Source organism: Camelina sativa, chromosome 8 (genome assembly GCF_000633955.1).
Source record: "Camelina sativa cultivar DH55 chromosome 8, Cs, whole genome shotgun sequence".
Classification (NCBI taxonomy): Eukaryota; Viridiplantae; Streptophyta; class Magnoliopsida; order Brassicales; family Brassicaceae; genus Camelina; species Camelina sativa.
The window spans coordinates 9,722,387-9,731,434 of NC_025692.1; the positions used below are offsets into that span (position 1 = coordinate 9,722,387).

At 34.6% G+C, this 9,048-nt stretch overlaps 1 protein-coding gene across 1 annotated transcript in view; it reads right to left on the reverse strand.

Annotated features, from left to right (window-relative positions):
- LOC109124524 (transmembrane 9 superfamily member 9-like) overlaps window positions 1-737 on the reverse strand; it is a 3,623-nt gene extending 2,886 nt beyond the window's left edge. Inside the window, exons 1-2 of the mRNA XM_010423056.2 lie at window positions 493-737; window positions 29-193 (exon numbers count right to left, since the gene is read on the reverse strand). Of these exons, the coding sequence (XP_010421358.1) occupies window positions 29-193; window positions 493-618 (291 nt within the window). The 5' untranslated portion in view covers window positions 619-737. The remainder of the gene's footprint in view (window positions 1-28; window positions 194-492) is intronic.

The window sequence follows — 9,048 nt, forward strand, 5'->3', positions numbered from 1 at the left end:
AAAAAAAAAAAAAAAACAGAGAACAAACCGAATAAGGAGCGTTTTCGATCCGGTCACCACGAAGCACTTCACCAAGATTCTCAGTACTGTCAACAATCTTCTTAGGACGGCAAAAAGGAAGAGAGTAATACGAATACGGAAGCTGAGTCTTAATAGATGTCAACTTGTTCACTTTCACCTTCAACTCATCTCCCTACATAATAATACCCCCCAAACCCATAAACAAAAAGATCAAAACTTCAAATCCATTCAGCTTGGATCTTCTACTATACGATTTTATCCAATTTAGCTATGAATTAGTGTAATGAGATAATTATTGAAAAAAATACGACATTGGTACAGATGAAGAGATAGTAATTGAGAAAATTTAGAGCCTAAAAGTGTCGGTGGCACTAAGGATCCGCTAAAGCTAAATCTTAAAAAAACCAGATCCGAGAGATCCAAATCAGATCCCAATGGAATTAAGAATACGTTTTTTTGTTTTTTTTTTACCTTTTCGAAATCCTGAGGAGCGACACCGGGGAGGTAAAAAGATTGAGCGGCATGGATGAAGAGAAGAAGAATCACAGATCCAAGGATTTGTACTCTCCTTGAACTTCTATATAATTCCATAGCCATGGGTTCGGTTTCCACAGATCTGGAGAGCTTTATAAGCTTTTTTGTTTTTTTTTTTTTTCACAGTTTTGTGAAGAAGAAGAAGAAGAAGAAGCAAAGAGAAATCGAATTGATTAGAGAGAGAGAAGCGAAGATCCTTGTTTCTCTCTCCGTTATTGCTTTCGTTTTTCTGTAACATCATTTTCTCCACTTATATATCGCCACGTGTCTAACACTGTCGAGAAATTGTAAATGGGCCTCATTTCCTAAACCCATTAAATAATTTACGCTAACATTTCTTAGGCCCATTAAATACTATGAATGGTGGACAGCTTTTTTTTTTTTTATTTTGGACTTTTGGTCACGTTGAAGTAAAATCTAGTTACGTAACGTTAAGCAAACCAAAAGATGTTAGTTTTCGACATAATTTATAATTAATGCATGTAAATAAAGAAATCATGTAGATGATAAAACAGAAAAAAAAAAAACAAAAGAAAAAAGAAACATTATTTTATTAATTAAAGACGTTACAATAACATTTACACATGTTAATCACTATTTCAAAGTGGAGAGAAAAATCCAAAGAAAAAATAATACAAAATAAAAAATGGAGTTTAAGGTAGTTTTCATGGGATGTCTCTTGATCACTATTTTGATATCATTTGCTAATCCTAGTTTAGCCACAAAAACTGACGATGATGAACCATGGATCGATCCCAACACTGACTTAAATACGGTGTTTGCGGAATCTCCAACTTCAAGTGAATACAACGACAACGTGCTCGAGAAATTGTCATCACAACACTTTAGTTATCTCAAAAGTTGCGGTAAGAAGAGGGGACGTCAGTGTCACAGGGAAGTGATGAGAGAGATTCTTCAAAACAAAAACGTTTCGAAACATTGTTGTGAGAAGATAGTGAGAGTTGGGAAAGATTGTCACGTTGCGATTGCGAATATAATGTTCAAGAATTACCATGTCAAACGTTTTGCTTCCAAAAGTCTTTTCAAGGCTATCAAAGTTTGGAACAGATGTTATGCTCAAATTGATGCCCCTACGCCAAATTCTGGTTAAAAAAACTTTTAATCAATAATTGATTTATATACGTCACTTAAACTTTTCTTTTCATTCTATCAAATAGAAAAACTACATTTTCATATATATATATATTTCATTGTGTAAAACATCCTATCATGAATATTATGTATAATTTGGAGTAATGAAAAGTCTTAACTTGACATCTAGTGCAATATGATTCGTGCTTTGATTATTCTCTAATAAAGAATTTATTAATTCGGAGTTTTATAGATAACGAAGAAAAAAAAATATAGAGATAGGCTTTCTAGTAATGTGATATATATATTAATTCGATTATTTGATTCTCATAAGTCATAACGAAGAGGAGATGGTACTTGTATACGTCTCGTTTTGGTTCTCCCTGCAATGTGTTGCCGAATCTTCGGACCAATGCAAAGCAAACCATCCCCACGGACATGCCTGGCGACCTTCCTGGCATCTCTGGGGTACTCTCCACAGGTTATTCAAAGTTTATCACTTTTGATTTTTGAACGGTTTTGTTACACAATTTTCTCTGTTTCCTATGTTAGCTCTTCTTTTTTTTTTTAATTCCTAGAAAGAGTTTAGTTATACGGTTAAGCTATTACCAAAGGCAATGTATCTGTAATGTTGGTTGTATGCACGGGGTGTGTTTCAAGTGGTTGCCTAACAATTTTAACAAATTTAATGGACATCATAGCACACTATTGACAACTTCTTGCTAATCCAAACGATCCTTGGTTTCGGGATATTAATTTCGGTTATTTTGAGACTCAGATTTGCAGCGATTTGGAGCTCGTATTGGTTTCTTAGTTTACAAGTCCATTGACCAATGCTACAAAAATCTCGACAGATGATTTGATAATTCAATAAATGTGGTTTAAATAGAGAAAAATAGGACAAAGTAGAAATTCAAATCATAATAGAATATCAATACCATTGAAGTTATACAGTAAACAACAGTAAAGTGTATAAAAAAAAAAAAAACCTAAAAAATCTTATAAACCTGATAAACCAAAACGAGAACTATAAAAAACAGTGGGAGAGCACGTAAAGATTGAAGATGGCAATAACAAAAATAGTCACGGTGTCAGCACGGCCGTTCAAGTTCTGCTCCTGCAGCCAGGTGATTATAAAATACAAAGTCCCCATCAAAATCAGCAGGATGAAGAACAACGAAAATACTGTTATATCACCACTTTCTGTGAGTCTTGGAATCCTTGAGTATTTGGTTTTATTGGATGATGATGAACCGGCTAACAATAAGAAGCGCGGTAGGCTCCAAAACAGAAACCGAATCAGACTTTTAAGCAACACTACCAACATTATTGCGTATTCACTTTTCAATCTATCGTTTTTTTTTCTTCCACAGAATAAGAGTTTTTCAATGGTTTCTTATTGGATTTATAGTGTGTTGGTGATGATAAAAAAAATGGAAAGTAATCATCATATTTAGAAATTTAACATTTTAAAAAAATTTATAGTTCTCCACAAAAATAAAAGGAAACAACAACAACGTTCTCACTTTAACAAAACGTTGATTTTTTTTTTCTGGTAAGAATAAGAAGCGCGTGGATTTATTAAAATTAGTACAACGAAAAAAATAAATTTCAGATACACAATTTTTTAAAATATAAAAAATCAGTTGTGTTATAAAATCAAATCTGATAAAAAAAATCATAAATTTAACTTGACGTCCAGCCGAGGCAAATCAAACTGATGACCTCACATATCCTAAATCATTTTTTTGACCACCAGAAAAACGAAACAATTTTATAATCATGAATTTAACTCGTTTTCATATTTAATTGATCGCTACCACCTATGTTTTCGTGTTTTTTATTCAATGTTTTCTTATTCTTCATATTTTTTCTTGTCATTATCATTGTCAAATTTTGTATTAATTGTCATCGTAACTTTTACCGTTTGGTTCTTCTTTATACTCTTTTTCTTCTTCTTCCTCGTCAACTTATTCACATTCTTCCACTGAAAAACTTTTTTTTAAACTACCACACAACTTGTTAACCCATCAAACTCCAAGAACAAAATCATTTCTTTTCTCATAAAATTTGTAAAATTCATGATTACCAGCATAGTCAACACATGCACCCAATTATTGATAATTTTATCCATATACTTATTTGGTTTTAGATCCACGCGTTTAGAAACTTCTCAAACCAAAATCCTTACTTAGTTTATAATATTTTAAAAACAGAATAAAATATACTAATAATTATTTATTTAATATGAATCATATGATATATAGAAATATGTGTACACTATAAGAACATATTAATTATAAATAAATAATATCAATTATATTATATCATCAAATAATATCAACCATATCATATTATCAAATAACCGTAACCGTATATAAAAGTAACCGCTTGAACCGTAACCGTATTTAAACGTAACCGTTTAACCGTTTGTTAAACGGTTCTGGTTAAGGTTACAAAAATTTCTAACCATAACCGATGGTTAATAAACCTTAACCGTGACAACTGTAACCCTGGTCATGCCTATGTATAGCTAATAAAACATGTGTGTTTATCGTCCATCTTTCTTCTTTAACCTTCAAAATTTGACTCAAACATCAAATTAAGGTCTTGCGCTGTCAATTCTTCTTCCTTAGACCCAAAAATAAAAAATTAATGAAAGAATATCAACTCATCTATAAAATCATACACAAAAATATGTTTTATAGCTCATAAGAAATAAAAAGCACAAATGTAGATAAATAAGATAATTTATGTTTTGCATCAATATTTATAATATTTTAAACTTTTATAAGGTTTCGAAATATAAAATTTGAACCTTTTAAAAATTTTCAATATTTATAATATTTTAAACTTTTAAAATTTAAATCTTATAATATTTAAAAGCTAAGAACTTTTAAAAGCTTCAATATTTATAATATTTAAACTTTTAAAATATTTAAATATTGTAATATTTTTTTGAAACTGTTTAAAGTTTTAATTTGATCAAATAAAAACTAGATCAAACCAAATAGAACTTTTAAACTTGGACGCCTGATAAATCAAGCTTTCCTGCTCATTCGTTGTTGGAAGCATATTAATCTTATTTATACTGGTTTTCAACCATTGTCTAAAAAATTTCTAGCCGATGTGGGATATTGTGCTTAGTTCTTTGATTTCCATAAATTTAAAATTTCTTTTTCTTAAAAAATTCTGTAAATTTAAAAAATATTAATGAATGACATGTCAAATTATGATAGGTTGTTTAAAATAATTCTTAATATAGAATCAATATTTATAATATTTTAAACTTTTATAAGGTTTCGAAATATAAAATTTGAACCTTTTAAAAATTTTCAATATTTATAATATTTTAAACTTTTAAAATTTAAAACTTATAATATTTAAAAGCTAAAAACTTTTAAAAGTTTCAATATTTATAATATTTAAACTTTTAAAATATTTAAATATTGTAATATTTTTTTGAAACTGTTTAAAGTTTTAATTTGATCAAATAAAAACTAGATCAAACCAAATAGAACTTTTAAACTTGGAGGCCTGATAAATCAAGCTTTCCTACTCATTCGTTGTTGGAAGCATATTAATCTTATTTATACTGGTTTTGAACCATTGTCTAAAAAATTTCTAGCCGATGTGGGATATTGTGCTTAGTTTTTTTATTTCCATAAATTTAAAATTTCTTTTTCTTAAAAAATTCTGTAAATTTAAAAAATATTAATGAATGCCATGTCAAATTATGATAGGTTGTTTAAAATAATTCTTAATATAGAAAATTCTGTAAATTGTATAAAATGTTAATAATTGATATGTCAGATTTCTATTGGTTGTTCTAAATCCTGTGTGGACGGCATTAGGAGCTTATAGCTCCTACTTTTTATTAGTATATATGTACCACAAATTCCCAAAATGGAAACAAGAAAATCTTCAGTGTTTACATATTTAACATTTTGACAAATTGTACATAGCTTAGTTTTCCATTTTTTTTTTTTTTTGCATTATAACCATCTTTAGTTTTAACAATTTGAAAGACTAAAAACCTATTTCGATACCTTATGGAGAATTGGCCTCTTTTGATGCTTCAACTCACACAAGAAGTGTATCGATAATGGTTAATCACTAGAACTATACTCCATGTTGGTCCCAATTCCTTCCTAGAAAAGCAAGGTGCAGGTCATGGAATTGAGAACCAAACAAAACTCATGATAATTGATAGTTAATACTCTTCTTGATCATCTTACTCGCCTAAAACGCTAGAATTTGAAATACATACACATGTCTCTCTTCTCCACGAATGATAAAGTGAAGATTCTAGCATCAAGGCGAGGCTCCTGATGGATATACTTGAGGTCGCTGCTTTTCTCCAATATATATTCTTTGCTCCTCTTCCTCCTCTATGGAAACCAAATATTCTGGCTCAGTGGAGACTGTAGAATAATGGGAGAAAATGATTTTGTATTATTCACATGACCAACATATTTATACAAGAGTTTGTTGTTACCACAACATACTAGAATGATTAGATGAGATCTTTATAAGATAAAGTCTTTACAGATTGAAGCATATCGTATCTATACTAATACGCCCCCGTAAGATGGACGTCGGTGACAGAGTCTTAGTTAACGCATCTGCCAGCTGATCTTCAGAACTAATGTGAGCAACCCGAAGTTGCTTGGTCGGTACTTGCTCACGAACAAAATGATAATCAAGAGCCAAATGCTTCATCCGAGAGTGGAACACCGGATTTGCAGAGAGGTAGGTAGCACCAATGTTGTCACAATACAGAACCGGTGTGACAGGAGACTGAATACCAAGTTCAGACATAAGAGAATTGACCCACTTAACCTCAGAAGCAGCAGCAGTGAGAGCCCTATACTCTGCCTCAGTAGTAGACCGAGCCACACCACTCTGTTTCTTTGACGACCAAGACACAGGCTTACGACCAATGTACACAATATAACCGCCGGTGGACAAGTAATCATCTCGATCGCCAGCCTAGTCAGCATCCAAATACGCATGAAGATGAGTAGGAGTGGAAGCAGAGAAGAAGATACCCATATCCGCAGTCCTAACCAGGTAACACAAAACTCTTTTGACAGCCTCCCAATGCACCGTGGTAGGCTTCTGCATAAATTGGGATAAGCGATTGACAACAAAGGCAATGTCAGGCCGTGTCAAAAGCAGATATTTCAGGCTACCAACAGTTGCACGATATTGAGTGCCATCACACAAAGGAACACCAGAAGAGAAAGTGCGAACCTGCGAGGACACCATCGGTGTAGGAACAGGCTTTGCTTCCGCCATGAGAGTCTTGCGGAGCAAGTGAGTAATGTATTTCGTTTGTGTGAGATGAAGACCGGAAGCTGTGCGATAAGCTTCCATACCAAGGAAGTAAGAGAGCTCTCTGAGGTCCTTGAGAGAGAATTTGACACCAAGAAAATCAGTAACCCGCTGTAACTCAGTCAAGGGTGAACCAGTGATGATTATATCATTGACATAGACAAGTATGTAGATATAAGAGGAGCCGGTACGAAGAACAAAGAGAGAAGCATCCGCGTGAGAGTTCTTGAAACCGAGACTGACCAGGAAATCCTTGAGAGCATTGTACCATGCACGCGGCGCTTGCTTCAAGCCATAAACTGCCTTTTTGAGGCGACAAACATGATGAGGTTTGTCTTTATCAACAAGACCNAACTATACTCCATGTTGGTCCCAATTCCTTCCTAGAAAAGCAAGGTGTAGGTCATGGAATTGAGAACCAAACAAAACTCATGATAATTGATAGTTAATACTCTTCTTGATCATCTTACTCGCCTAAAACGCTAGAATTTGAAATACATACACATGTCTCTCTTCTCCACGAATGATAAAGTGAAGATTCTAGCATCAAGGCGAGGCTCCTGATGGATATACTTGAGGTCGCTGCTTTTCTCCAATATATATTCTTTGCTCCTCTTCCTCCTCTATGGAAACCAAATATTCTGGCTCAGTGGAGACTGTAGAATAATGGGAGAAAATGATTTTGTATTATTCACATGACCAACATATTTATACAAGAGTTTGTTGTTACCACAACATACTAGAATGATTAGATGAGATCTTTATAAGATAAAGTCTTTACAGATTGAAGCATATCGTATCTATACTAATACGCCCCCGTAAGATGGACGTCGGTGACAGAGTCTTAGTTAACGCATCTGCCAGCTGATCTTCAGAACTAATGTGAGCAACCCGAAGTTGCTTGGTCGGTACTTGCTCACGAACAAAATGATAATCAAGAGCCAAATGCTTCATCCGAGAGTGGAACACCGGATTTGCAGAGAGGTAGGTAGCACCAATGTTGTCACAATACAGAACCGGTGTGACAGGAGACTGAATACCAAGTTCAGACATAAGAGAATTGACCCACTTAACCTCAGAAGCAGCAGCAGTGAGAGCCCTATACTCTGCCTCAGTAGTAGACCGAGCCACACCACTCTGTTTCTTTGACGACCAAGACACAGGCTTACGACCAATGTACACAATATAACCGCCGGTGGACAAGTAATCATCTCGATCGCCAGCCTAGTCAGCATCCAAATACGCATGAAGATGAGTAGGAGTGGAAGCAGAGAAGAAGATACCCATATCCGCAGTCCTAACCAGGTAACACAAAACTCTTTTGACAGCCTCCCAATGCACCGTGGTAGGCTTCTGCATAAATTGGGATAAGCGATTGACAACAAAGGCAATGTCAGGCCGTGTCAAAAGCAGATATTTCAGGCTACCAACAGTTGCACGATATTGAGTGCCATCACACAAAGGAACACCAGAAGAGAAAGTGCGAACCTGCGAGGACACCATCGGTGTAGGAACAGGCTTTGCTTCCGCCATGAGAGTCTTGCGGAGCAAGTGAGTAATGTATTTCGTTTGTGTGAGATGAAGACCGGAAGCTGTGCGATAAGCTTCCATACCAAGGAAGTAAGAGAGCTCTCTGAGGTCCTTGAGAGAGAATTTGACACCAAGAAAATCAGTAACCCGCTGTAACTCAGTCAAGGGTGAACCAGTGATGATTATATCATTGACATAGACAAGTATGTAGATATAAGAGGAGCCGGTACGAAGAACAAAGAGAGAAGCATCCGCGTGAGAGTTCTTGAAACCGAGACTGACCAGGAAATCCTTGAGAGCATTGTACCATGCACGCGGCGCTTGCTTCAAGCCATAAACTGCCTTTTTGAGGCGACAAACATGATGAGGTTTGTCTTTATCAACAAGACCCGAAGGTTGGAGCATGTACACTTATTCGTTAAGGGGCCCTTGGAGGAAGGCATTGTTGACGTCTAACTTAAGGAGTGGCCAATTGCGACTAACGGTGGTACCAAGAACTGCAGGAATAGTGGCATGTTTAACGACCGGACTGAA